Source organism: Stenella coeruleoalba (assembly GCF_951394435.1).
Source record: "Stenella coeruleoalba genome assembly, chromosome: X".
Lineage (NCBI taxonomy): Eukaryota > Metazoa > Chordata > Mammalia > Artiodactyla > Delphinidae > Stenella > Stenella coeruleoalba.
In genome coordinates this window covers 110,411,074-110,425,071 of record NC_137152.1, presented here as the reverse complement: position 1 = coordinate 110,425,071, position 13,998 = coordinate 110,411,074, and the positions used below count along the sequence as shown (strand labels likewise).

General features: G+C 45.2%; 1 protein-coding gene across 4 annotated transcripts in view; it reads left to right on the top strand.

The window, feature by feature from the left end:
* The first annotated feature begins 7,228 nt into the window (after positions 1-7,228).
* Positions 7,229-13,998, top strand: part of MAP7D3 (MAP7 domain containing 3) — a 35,006-nt gene continuing 28,236 nt past the window's right edge. For all 4 annotated transcript variants that reach the window (XM_079911644.1, XM_079911645.1, XM_079911643.1 and 1 more), the window contains exons 1-3: positions 7,229-7,338; positions 13,419-13,517; positions 13,611-13,694. In XM_079911644.1, the coding sequence (XP_079767770.1) occupies positions 7,284-7,338; positions 13,419-13,517; positions 13,611-13,694 (238 nt within the window). In that variant the 5' untranslated portion in view covers positions 7,229-7,283. The remainder of the gene's footprint in view (positions 7,339-13,418; positions 13,518-13,610; positions 13,695-13,998) is intronic.

Below are 13,998 nucleotides of genomic sequence, written 5' to 3'. Positions count from 1 at the left end.
TCATTTCACATTTCGAATTTTCTTTCCCCTGCAGTCAGCCCTATGGCAATTCCACAGGCCCGGCGCCAGATTCCAGCTCATAGTGAAGGATGTGTGAAAACCATAGGCTAAGAAAATAGCATGAAACCAACTGACAGCGGTCCCCAAAGTGTCATCCTACCCGGCTCTTTCCCAGCAGGCTGGGGATTAAGATATAAATGAAACATATGGAGATGGGAAAAAGCATATGTCAGGCCGGCTGTGGCCCGTGTTCCTGTCGAGTGCATGCACGGGGTCATTTTTAATCATGAAAACACCACCAAGCAGACTGCTCAAATATTTCTACAGAACTAAAATTGAACTCAGTGCTTTATTCCTCACACCTTCTTTCTGAAGTCAGCCTCATCGGCAGCTTCCCAGTGCAGGCGTATCCAGAAGGAACCAGAATTCGGCATACACGCCCCTCCTTCCAAAGAGAGAGAGAAAAGAACTGGGTAGTTCTGAACAGTTCCTCCTGGGTGTGTTTCAGTTGAATTAATTATCTCCAGGCATAATAATATCGACAACAAAAACGTATTGAATACAAACCCTCTACAGAGCACTGCGCAGAGTTCTGAGGGTAACACGTATAACAAACTAGCCAGGGCTTCCCTGGTGGCGCAGTGGTTGAGAGTCCGCCTGCCGATGCAGGGGACACGGGTTCGTGCCCCGGTCTGGGAAGATCCCACGTGCCGCGGAGCGGCTGGGCCCGTGAGCCATGGCCGCTGAGCCTGTGCGTCCGGAGCCTGCGCTCCGCAACGGGAGAGGCCACAACAGTGAGAGGCCCACCTACCGAAAAAAAAAAAGAATGTACTAGCCAATAAATAGCCACCATTTATAAAGCCTGGTTTTAAGAGCCGTTCCTTCCATGAGGCCTCTCGGGCTCGGCTGGTGCTCGGCCCATCTCCTCCATCCCCACCTCCACTCCTAGATTCAAATAGCAGCTGGATACGGCCATGCTTTTAGCCCCCGGCATAGACCACCAGGCACTGTTTTGAGCAGCCCTCTCTTGCTGTAGCTCCTCAGACCTCTGGAAAGCTCCAGAGAAGTCTGGAGTCCGATTATCCTGAACTTGAATCACACTTCCGTCAGGTGGGGGAAGAGTAGATCAAGAGGCCAGCTGGAGCCCAGGCGTTTGCCTGGTCTTGCTGTTGCAGAACAGGGTTCCTGAGAGGAAGTAGTGGGAATTGTGTGCAGCAGCAGGTAGGGGCCAGCTCATTGATTCCTTCACAGAAATAACGCCTGTTCAACATCCTTTAAGTGTGTCTTTCTCAACTTCGCGGGGTCTCCATCTGTTTCCCTCCCGTGTCCGTTTCAGTTTCATTGGGAGGATATAGGTCAAATTCCAGCTGGATGACATAGTGGCTCCCAGCACTGGGTCAGCAATTCTCACTTTTTTTTTCTTCTTCCAAAAGATTGTTTGGACAGCCTTTCACTTGTGGGCAGAGGTAAGGGCATTAGATAGGGTGTAGGGAGACCTGGGTTCCAGCAGTGGGAACTTGAGTCAACACGCCTCTCTGAGCCTCAGGGGAAAATGAGAGGACTCAACTTAGTGGCCTTGACGTTCCTTCCCAGCTCTCACATTCAGTGATGTGTCCTCAACAGACGCTAATATCTGGAAACTAAAGAAAAGCAAAGTCAAGGGTATGTGTCTTTCCTGAGAGCAGAGAACGATGGTCTATTCACTTGGCCTCAGGGATGACCTGCTCTTTTCCTCTTCTCCCCCTCATCCACCCCAAGAGTCTTCTCTGAAAACCCTGGAGGGTTTTCTTTTCGAGGGGCTGGCTGTGGGGCCTTTAGAAGTTTTGTTCCGTGTTGTTGCTGAGTCCTTTACCCCAGCTGCGTAGAGATGAGAGCCCTGCTGGAAGCCTGCTTCAGCTCTCCGCAGCCCACGTGTGCATCCCCACAGACCCACGTTTCCCGAAGAAGAGTGTGCGCACAGTTCCCCTTTGTCCTCTTGGGTCCTTTTGTCTCTCAAAGTATACATTCTCTAAATAGCTCTGGGAGCCGGCCATGAAAAAACAATGAGGTTCACAGTGCAGGCTTTCGGCTCTGCAACTGTAGCAGTTCAGCGACAAACAATTGAGTTTTGCAAAGGGGTCCTCAAGAAGAGGCAGAGTTAAGGACACAATTGTTTAACCATTCTGACCCCGGGAAACATTCCCCCCTTGGGTCGTGAGGAGAGGAGTTTCTTCTGCATTTCATTTCCCGTCTGTGATCTGGATGTCTTTACTCCGCCCCCCTCCCCCCCGCCGCCCCGTACCTATGTTAACTCCTTTTCAAATGTAGGTGTGTATGCACGTGGACTGTCCTGAGCAGGTGGAGGTGGGGAAGAGAAGGAAAACCGTGTATTCAGTGTGTTGTACTACACTCTGTCACAAGAAGCTGCGGTACAAAGTGCTCTCAGGCATCCTTGCAGGCAGCTCCCTGCCTGTGATGCCCCTGCCTCCATTGCGATGCTCACCCACAAGGTCTTGGCCAGATCTTGACTTGCAGTGAAACCTAGGGCAAAGTATCTGTCTTCCCCTAGTAAACAAATGTCAAGTATCAGGATGTACACGACACTAGATCTGTATTAGAATTTTTAAATGTTTAGCATCATCAGAGTGTAATGATATTAAGCACTCAGCTGTACTTGACATCACAGTAGACATTCGGTACATTTCCTTAGGGGTATATGTTAGTTATACAGCTAATAACACTTAGAGAATCAGAAACTCTGGGAATGAGGCCGAGCAATCTGTGTTTTAACAAATCATCCCGACTCCTCTTTTCTTCTCATTTTCTCCCATCTAGATTTTACCAATTTTTAGCTCTATTAGAAATTCCGCAGTGTCTTTAAAGGGCATTCTTTGATATTTTATGCTTTCTGGCATCCCCTGAAGCGTCCTTTATATTATAGGCCCTGTATTTAGCCCATGTTTGCTCTACTTTATTTGAAGTTAAGAAAAAAAATGAGGACATTTTCTTGCCCTTTGATAATTTTAAGTCTAGACCTTTTCAACACCCCGGTGGCCATCGAAAATTCCTCCTTCGGTACTGTGGAGGCTTTCAATACTCTTTCATTCATTCAACAAATATTCATTGCAGGATAAACAGTGCACTAGATGTGGCACATTTTCCTTTACACATGCATTTTGAAGTCAGTCCTGAGTACCTGGCATTTATGGACCCTGTGAGCCTTTCTAGAAGGAAGGCTGCTTAAGAGGAGTCTTATTTATCTTTACTGCCAGACATGTTAAGCACCCATTTTTCAATGGTTTCTTATGGAATAGTTTGAGTCAATCCTAGTAAAGACTTAAGAGACTGCTATAGTGATACTTGGGTTAAGAGATGTAGTTGTACGAAGACGTTACCACTGATAAAAAGTGCATCTCGGGACTTCCCTGATGGTCTAGTGGTGAAGACTCCGAGCTTCCACTGCAGGGGGCACAGGTTTGATCCCTGGTCATCGGGAACTAAGATGCCACATGACACAAGGTGAGTAGCCTGAGTGTGGGGACTGGATCAATGGAGAAGTGAAGACGTGGGTTAGGAGTTGAGTAGACTAGCGCTCATCACCTGGTATATTGGGAGACACAGTGGAAGGAGTACTAGATATACATGGCTTTGAATCCTGACCCTGCCACTTCCTAGCTGTGCTAACCCTGGGGAGGTTAACTCTTTCCTTATCTGCAAAATGAGGATGATAACAGAAGCTATCCCATGAAGCAGTGGTGAGGATTATATGAAACAATCCATGTAAAACCTTAAGCACTGTGCCTGCCAGTGCGTAGGCACTGGACAATGACATATTTCTTACTGTTTACTTGTGAGTATCCGAGATGCACCTACTGCTCCAAGCAGATTGCCATCGCTGCCACCGTGCTCTCCCCCTCTGAGGTTTGTCTGATCCAACTGACAGTGGTGCCTCTTCTTCTTCCTCTCCTCGGAAGCTCCCAGCCCCCCACCCTGGTGAGCTCAGGCCATGAGAATCAGCCCCCCCACCCTATCCCTGGAAAGAGAGCAAGGTCACCCTGGTCCTCAGTGCAAAGGGAAGGGGAAGGGGAATGGGGGAGGGGTGGTGAAGGGGCACTGTGGGGAGCGGGGGCGAGGTGCTGCAGCAGGAATTCCGGAGCTGGGAAAGCTGCCATCAACCAAACAAGAAATGACCAAAGCCTGAGGTGAGTCTGTAACTGAGGAGAGAAGGAAAGTGCAGATTTGGGAAAAGAAAGGAAAATGTGAGTAGAATTGGCAAGAGGTGAGTCCAGAATGAAACATCACGCTTCCCCCTGCATCACAGCCAAGCTGCAACAGATGCGAGGCAAGAGTCAGAAATGAGAGGAGAATGAAAAACCAGAGCCCTGACTCCGCTGTGTGTGTGATGGCTGAATCCAACAGGTAGTTAAGGATGGAGAAGAACAGCCACCTCAAGGCTGTGAAGCTTAAAACTCTTACTACAGAGCTGTGATGGTGGCAGTTTAAATGCAAATTTGTTAGACTTGATAAGTCCACTGGGTGTTTATTACATGTGAATTCAATGTTTTAGTGACACTTCCCAGACCTATTACGACTGCGGGGTTTCTGAATATTTTTCCTGCTGGTATCAGGTTTAAGGGAAAAAATAGCCAAGTAAAAAAATAGTGAGCAGGATTCCAGTTCTTTTTCGCTCACTGGGGAACATAGGCTTTCCAAACAGGGGCAGAGAGGAGTCAAGCCTCCTGGGTTCTTTCCCAGCTCTGACTGAGTTGGCTTCAGAATAGACTAACTCTCCCCAAGCTGGCGGTCTTCAGTTCCACTCATTTTCTGAGAAATGTACAGACAGTCTCGTGGGGGGCTCCTTAGGGAGCTGCCCTAGCCCCAAGGAAACATCTGAGGGGATCTTCCCTGTCTCTTTCTCCCCAATACTGAATGAATGAATGAGTTGTAAATTTCACAGTGATCTGTCAAAGATGTTAGAGGAAAAGAAGAGTTTATCTATAGATTAAAAGAGACCTAAAAGGCATATCAATTAATGCCACGTGTGGACCTTGTTTGGATTTTCATTTGAACATAAAAAATGAGATAATTGGGAAAGTCGAACATTGATTAACTATCTGATCATTTTATTTGCCCTGCACCCTGTTTTGCAAAACTTTTAACTTTGTCATCATTGTTTAAAAAAAGATTTTACATTAAAACCTAGATTTCCATCTTATTTTGAGAAATAGTGCAATCTAGCCACAGATGGGCGCATTGCCTCACTAAGCTACCTGAGGACCTCTCATTTGGTCCTCAGGTCCAAAACAAGTGCCAATTTTTCCACAAAGGGTTCTCTGATCACCCCAACCACGAGTGATTTCCCATCCCTCTGAGCTCTTGGGACCCATTTTATTTTATTTCTTGAAAAATTTTTATTGGAGTATAGTTGGTTTACAATGTTGTGTTACTTTTAGGTGTACAGTAAAGTGAATCAGTTATACATATGCATATACCCACTCTTTTTTAGATTCTTTTCCCATGTAGGTTATTACAGAGTACTGAGTAGAGTTCCCTGTGCTATACAGTAGGTTCTTGTTGATGGGACCCATTTTACTTACTCACCCAGCTCCCAGCCTATGCCGCCTGTACTTGTTTTCTTGTAGAGACCTCTTATTGCTACTTGCCCCCCACAACACACACCTGGGCAGGATTAAGACCTTTAGAAGTTCTAAATGCTGCAAAGATTATGGAGGGTGCCTCCCTGTATATGTAATGCCAAATCAAGTTTTATTTTTCAAAGTGGTGATGTTTAGAAGTAAGCTGAAGACAATCTTTCTAGATTTAAAATAAATTCTCCAACTTATTTTGAAAAATTTCAAATCCATGTTAAGAGTTGAAAGAAGAGTAAAACGAGCTTCTGTGTAACCACCTAGATTCACAAGTTTTTAATATGCGTGATATTTGCTCTGTTTGTTCCTATGAACTACTTGACAGTAAGTTTCAGACATTATGATGCTTTACCCAGCAGTTACTTCTTAAGAAAAAAGGACATTTTCCTACATGACCACGATACCATTCTCACACCCAAGAAATTTGACTTTGATACAATAATATATAATATACAGTTCATATTTGAATTTTCCCAATTGTTCCAATAATGAATGCCCTGTAAAAAATTTTTTTAATCTAGGTTCTAATCAAGGATAATGCATTATTACACCTGGTCTCTGTTGCCTCCTCTGATCTGAAACACTTCCCCCATGCTTGTTTTTAAAAATCTTTCATTTTTAAAATGGTGATACAATGCCAAAATTCTTCCCCCCGCTAGTGTTTTTTTCTTTCACTAGTGTCTTTTTAATTGAAGTATAGTTGATTTACAGTATTATTTTTCTCCACTAATATTAAACTACATCCTAACCAACCCTTATTTTCCACTCTTTAATTTTTGCCAAATCTGTAGGTGTAACATGATATCTGTGGTTTCCATTTGTATTCTCTCGAGTGCTTAAGAGTTTGAGCATCTTTTCTTATGCTTATTGACCATTTGTGTTTTCTTTCCTGTGAAAGGCATCTTTATGCCTTTTGCTCACTTTGGGGGGGTTGCCTATTTCTTAAGTAATTTTAAAATCTTTATGCATTCTGGATACTAATCATTTACGAATATTATATATCTATCTGGCGAGATTAACACCAATAAGTCCTCTCCTTCACTTTAAAGATCCACAAACACCCTAAGATAATTCACACAACTTTGAGACCTAATAGTGTCACGATTTATTCTCAACAACTTAAAGTCTTTACTCATGATCAGGACCCCTAGCACCTCACAGGAACCTATCTCTCTCCCAACCCCTCTCTAGGCCTCTTCACCCAACTTGGGCCTTTCTGTCGTGTTTCAAAGACTAGCAAACTCTTGATGCAAGCGCACCCAGGAGGCACTCAGGAAGTGCTCCCTAAGTGAACGAATGAAGAAAGGAAAGAACATTACTGCGTTTCTAGGTAAAAGAGTCGAAAAGAAAAAAGGGATGTTGGAGGGCCACGCCGGCTGATGATTGGCTGGCATCCAGGATGGAGGGTGCTGGGAGAGCGCGGGACGTAGGAGAGGGTTTATTTACACCAGGTGGTCGCCACCCAGCGGCTCACCACGTGGTGCGCAAAAAGCAGCGCTTCGGCAATCGCCTGTCCGAGGCGCGCGCGGCGGCCCTTTGGGCCCCGCCCCTTCCCGCCCCCCGGCGCCACGGCCCCAGCCCCCGCGGCGGCCGCGCCAGAGCCTGCGCACTGGGGACCCAGTGCCTGCGGCGGCTCCCCGCTCGGCTGCTCTGAAGATGGCGGAGCGCGCCGGTGGTGGCACATCCCTGAGGGGGCTGCGGGAACGGATGGGTGAGCGGGCCGGCGGCTCCCGGGGGGGTCGGGCCCGCGCGGGAGGCGGGGTTCCCGCGGCCCCGGGGACTGTCGGAGCGGCGCGACCGGCGCCGGAAACCTTCACTTCGGAGTCGCCTCGCGCGCCGTCGGGTGCTCCCCTCACCCCCGCCGGAGCGCCCTGGGACGGGACGGGGCGCCGAGAGGGTACGCGGGCGGGAGGGGAGACGGCCGGCCCGCGCCACCAACGGCCCAAGTCCCGCGGCCCAGCTGCCACCGCCAACGGCCGTAGTCCCGCGGGCGGGCGGGGCGCGAGAGAACTAACGGGCGCTGCTGGGGCGGGAGGGCGGGGGCCTGGCACCCCGTAGCCCGCGGACGGTCCCGAGCCCCGCCTGCCGTAGGGGAGAGGCGGACGCTCTCGCAGCCGCCGGAACGGACGCGCCGCTGCCTGGGAGGTGCGGGCGCCGAGACGGCCCTCGTGGCTCGGGGCAGCCCTGGAATCTTCCCTCTGCCCGGGGCGCTCGCGCTTTCATCCCCTCCCACGGTCGCAACCCCGGTCTCTCCCGCATCCTCCTGGTCAAGGTCTGGTTAAGGTCCGGTGAGGAGGGGGCCTTGGGGGTCTGGCTTTGAAATTTGGGATAAAACTTGGTCCCCCTGCTCCTCCTGGTTTGCCTCAGCACATGACTTCTCCAGGATGTCACCTTCCGTGGGACATCTTGCAGACCCTAGGCTGGACTGAACGGGACTCAGCGCTTCAGAGTGCTTTCTTCTAAACTGGTCCCATCGCCAAAAAGTCCCCCCCCCCCCCCGCGAAATCGTTAATTTTATAAAATTTGGCAGGATTTGGCATTGCTTAGCCCAGGAGACTGCTTCGCTACTTGAGCGAGATAGTATTTCTTGCTTGTGGGAGGTTGCTTTTAGTTCTCGGGCTAGTTTCCTCCTATATGAACTTGAATAAAACAGCCTTGCTGATTTTACTGAAATCCTTAGGGATTTTTTTCATTTGCAGTTGAAAAATTAGACCGGCTGCGATTTGGGAGGGTTTATGTTACTTCAGAACGCTTTGAATCAACTCCCCAGAGAATAATGTCAGAAGCAAAAACACTTTCATTATTGCATAGCGTGAAAAACTCTTCTGTCTCTAGCTTATTATGGTTCACCTACAGGGAGAGTTTGCAATAAATTCATTGTTTTATTGCTTATTGACACCTAAGGTCCTCTGACATTGAATTATTTCACTGATTTAAACTAACCGGCCTTCTGGATAGCCCCCCCAAAGTATTTGCATACTGAATGTTGAAAAGTATTTTTAAATTTTATATGGGACAGTTGCTTGAATTCACAGTATTTCAAACTAAAAACTTAAGCAAAAAAGGCTTAACCGAGAACCTAGTTGACCTCCTTGCTGCCCATTTTGTATTAGGAATTGAAAACATCACATGTTAAACTTCTACAGAGGACCACCTTGACCAGAAAGAACTTACTTCATGGTCTCAGCATTTTCCTGAAGGGGACAGAGTCAGTGAAATATTCTGCCACTTTGTGGCAATTGCTTCTTTTCTGTTATCCAGATAACAGTGAGTAGCTTTTGTTGCTGTTTTAGGCAAAGCTTCCTGAATCTGCCTTATTTTTGTGGTTCCCTGATTGCAAATGTCTTTGGTTTTCTATTTTTTTGTAAATATTTTCTCACCCTCTCCCTGGCCTAATGACATGCAAACTGTAATAAGGCCATGAAGAGAGACCCTTGGTATGGGTGGAATGGATCTGCACTCCCAACTGCTCAGCTTTGAATGAGGGTGGATCCAGGACTGGGCCGGCAACTGTGCGAAGGGTCAGGGACTGGGCTGCTGGAAGAGAGTCTGCTGCTAGACACCCCACAGCCTACACTTTGAGGGCTACATCCAGCAGGAGTGCAAGATAAGACTTAGTAGCAATTGCTTTTTATTCTGTTATCCAAATAATGGTGAGTAGCACTGATCTGTAGCAGTTAGCCCTAGCCCTTCTTATAATAATTAAAAAAAAACCTTTCAATGATTTTTTTTGCAATCTATGCCCTTTGCTACCTAATGAGAAATACTAGTGTACTAGTTTGTGTAATCTAATGTTTCTAATTAGTACAGAAGAAAGGTCATGGAGAGGTGGGGCTACAGATTTTTTTTTTTTTTTTTTGCGGAACGCGGGCCTCTCTCTGTTGTGGCCTCTCCCGTTGCGGAGCACAGGCTCCGGACACGCAGGCCCAGCGGCCACGGCTCACGGGCCCAGCCGCTCCGCAGCATGTGGGATCTTCCCGGACCGGGGCACGAACCCGTGTCCCCTGCATCGGCAGGCGGACTCTCAACCACTGCGCCACCAGGGAAGCCCGGGGCTACAGATTTTAGGTCGAACTCTGACTGAGTGATGTCAAGAGCAGCAGCTGAGGCAGACAATACAGAATTGCTAATAAGCACTGGGATGAGTATTTATCATTGGCATCTCATGGGATTAAGCATTTTGGGGTGATTGTGCTTGGGTGCAGCTTTAGGAAGATTCTTGAACTAATTGTCATGGAAAAGTGTTCTTCCTTCCTTTCTTGCATTTAGCTTGACCTAGTGGAGCAGAGCTCTTGTGACACAGATTGTGTGTGTGTGTGTGTGTTGAGGAAGGGGGAGTGGGGTTTCTGGAGAGAAGCAGAAATATTCCACTATGTTGAAGTCAGTAGTGAGCTAAAATGCTTTATGTCCAGAAGGGGCCTCAAAATTTCAATGACATCTTTTAGAAATCTATCAAGTGTAAAGCATTCTTTAATTTTGGCATCCTAGTGGCATCTATTTTTGGTTCATTTCATTCTGAGGTTTTTATTGGGCTAGATGGCTAGGATGATTGAGTTTGTTGTTTTCCCATCATAGAAGGAGAATGGGGGAATTCCCTGGTGGTCCAGGGGTTAGGACTCTGCACTCTCACTGCCGAGGGCCCGGGTTCAATCCCTGGTCAGGGAACTAAGATCACACAAGCCGCGAGGTGCGGCCAAAAAAGGAGAATGATTTTCTTTTTGTAACATCTTTTACACACTTTCTCTATAAGCTTTTCTTAGCCACAGCATAACAGTGCTTACTTTAGAGGAAAAAAAAAGTAAATGCTTTATTTTAAAATATTTCCATTGCTGTATTTCCAAAGTATATTTTAAACCAAAGCCCGTATATTTCATTTACTTATTGTTGAATAAATTTTATACATTTAGATCTTAATTCCTTCATTGTGATATTTTAAAAAGAAGTAACCTTAGAAGTAGCTGAGGTGGGAATATTAAACTAAGTCATATAAAGGTTGATGTGGGTTTTGTACAGTCTGGTCCTTGATAATTACATAATGTTTCAAAGTTAAGTTGCTTCTTAATCTACAATTAAGTTCTGGTTTTACCAGTTGCTACCTGTGTGATCTGGGAAAGTTGTGTTTAGCCTCAGTTTTCTCATCTGTAAAATAAGGAGGGGAAAATAATAATATCCACTTTATAGGATTGTTATGAGAATTAAATGAGGTAATAACCAATGAAAACAACTTCATAAATGGTGGTATACATTATTTGTTATGGCAGATTTTTGGAAATACAGATTAAGATTCATAATTCAGTTTTAGTAATAAACTCTACATGTTTTCTTATGTAATCTCCAGGCAAAAGGTAACTTTTAACTTTAATTTTGGACTTAGAGTTAGTATAAGAACTATAGAAGTACTCTATTGCACCTGTTACTTTAAAGTGAATTAAGTAAATTCTCTCATTGAATGGAGTTGAATAAAATGTTCATTTTGTTAAGTCCAGACATAAAGGCTTTCTCCCATTGTTTGGACATTTTTAGAGCCTGTTCTTTTGGTGAATGTATTTCTTGCCAGTAGGAATTTGGACGTAAAGATCTAAAAATAAGTTTTGAGGGGACTTCCCTGGCGGTCTAGTGGTTAGGACTCAGTGCTTTCACTGCCGTGGCCCGGGTTCAATCCCTGGTCGGGGAACTGAGATCCCTCAAGTGGTGCGGCACAACCAAAATTTTAAAAAAATAAATAAAAATCATATTTGATATTATAACCTTTATACGATTTGGTTCGTTATTGCCATCACAGCTATTTCTTAGGTTACTTCTGATTAATAAGATCTTAAATCTGGTAAAATTGTACATTTTGAGAAAAATTGTCCTTATGGCCAACTAAATTATGCCAAAATATGGACTTTCGTTAGGATTTTTTTTTTGCGGTACGCGGGCCTCTCACTGTTGTGGCCTCTCCCGTTGCGGAGCACAGGCTCCGGACGCGCAGGCTCAGCGGCCATGGCTCACGGGCCTAGCTGCTCCGCGGCATGTGGGATCTTCCCGGACCGGGGCACGAACCTGTGTCCCCTGCATCGGCAGGCAGACTCTCAACCACTGCGCCACCAGGGAAGTCCTCCTGTGCTTTTATATGAGAGTAGAAGAGGAGTTTTCAGTGTTATTCTCCAGCTCCTTCCTGAAGATGCCTGGTACTATGGGGCATTTTATTTTATTTTATTTGAAAACTTGTTCTACCTCTTTATTTTATATTTTAACATCTTTATTGGGGTATAATTGCTTTACAATGGTGTGTTAGTTTCTGCTTTATTACAAAGTGAATCAGTTATACATATATATATGTTCCCATATCTCTTCCCTCTTGCGTCTCCCTCCCTCCCACCCTCCCTGTCCCACCCCTCCAGGCGGTCACAAAGCACCGAGCTGATCTCCCTGTGCTATGTGGCTGCTTCCCACTAGCTATCTACCTTATGTTTGGTGGTGTATATATGTCCATGCCTCTCTCTCGCTTTGTCACTATGGGGCATTTTAGATATAGCCATATATGGAATTAGAGTTCAGGGAATTCCCCAAGAACTTGTTTTTGTATCATCTTAGAATTTTAGTTTTTCTTACTTTCCCTCAAATTGTGCTCCCATACTCTTATATTTCACCCTTATTGAAGTTTATTTGCCATTTTCTACCTGTTCACACAAGATGTGTAAATTTATATTATATAATTTATATTTATTTGCTTGACATTTTCCTACCTAGAAAAATACCATCACATTGTCAATTCCTTGAATGTTTTCTCCACCTTCACTGTGCATCAGAATAGAGCTTTTAGCAACTGCAAAGGGCTGGGCCCCATTCTCAGAGAGTGGAGGCGGGGAGGGGAAGGCTTTGCTAATTTTTTTTAAAAGCAATTTGGGTGACTCTCGTGTGGAGCCAGGGTTGGAAGCCCCTGACCTAGGTAATTTATACATGTACTCCTTATATTGGGCCCAATCTCTGAGGCTCTCACTGTTGACACTTTTGCATCCAAATTCAGATCCATAAACTCCAAATGTTTTCTAGATTCCCCCAATTTATGGTGAAACATTTTTCCAAATCCTTGCCAGCTCAGTTTTTCTAGTACTTGCTGTAATGTCTGTCTGAGGCATTTTTGAAAGCTATTAATCAGCTCTTACTCACCTACCAGCTCGTGCTGCTACTTCTACTGACAACTCTGTGCGCACAGATAGGCTGGCATGTCTACGGTAAACACTGTTAATTCTTTGTTGAATTATTGTTGAACATCATAGGTACTCATTATGTCTTTGCTGACCCAGAGTCTGTCATGATTTTGCCTTGTAGAAGAGATTCTGTCCTTTATCATCGAAGATACAATTGGCTGTGCTTTGCCACCCCTGGATTAGCTGTTCGTATTCTTTCTTTTTTAAAAAATTAATTAATTTATTTATGGTTGTGTTGGGTCTTCGTTGCTGCATGCGGGCCTTCTCCAGCTGTGGCGAGCTGGGTCGTTGTGGTGCGTGGGCTTCTCACCGCAGTGGCCTCCCCTGTCTCAGAGCACGGGCTCCAGGTGTGCAGGCTTCAGTAGCTGTGGCACGTGGGCTCAGTAGTTGTGGTTCCTGGTCTCTAGAGCGCAGGCTCAGTAGCTGTGGCGCACGGGCCCACTTGCTCTGGGGTATGTGGGATCCTCCCGGACCAGGGCTCGAACCCGCGTCCCCTACATTGGCAGGTGGACTCCTAACCACTGTGCCACCAGGGAAGTCCCACTGTTTGTATTCTTAATATCGAATCCCTTTCCTTTATCTCCCTGTATTTTAGTTGCTGCTGCTAATGCCATTGCTGAAGAAAGACGGAGTCAGGGTAGCTTTAGTGCTCTTCCATCACAGCCCTCAAATATAAAATCACCATTTAAACCAGGTATAATTTCTAGAATGCTTTGATAGATGTCAAAGTGTTATATCCTTAAAGTTTGATATCCTATGTCTAACTGTATTCTTTCTTTTTTTTTAGTAATAGATGGATCTGTGCTTAAAAATGATGTAAAGCAAAGATTAGCAAAGGAGCGCAGAGAGGAGAAAAAAAGACAAGATGATGGTATATTTTAGACTTTTTTTAAAAAAATTAAAATGAGTGAATTTTACGTTAAAGTTATATATTTCCAAAGTGGTTTTACTTACTTTTTAATCTGTTCATATGATAGATTACACGTTTTACAGTATGTGTTATACTGGATTAAGAGCTTATACTAAATGAGATAAAGAAGGTCCATGAAAAATATTTGACCAAATTGTTTTATTTTTGAACTAGTAGTTTCTGTTAGCTTTAATTTTCTGAAAATTAAGGTATGAAAATTTCTTCAACATTTGTAGAAACAAGCAAAATGGGATTTCAGAAAAAT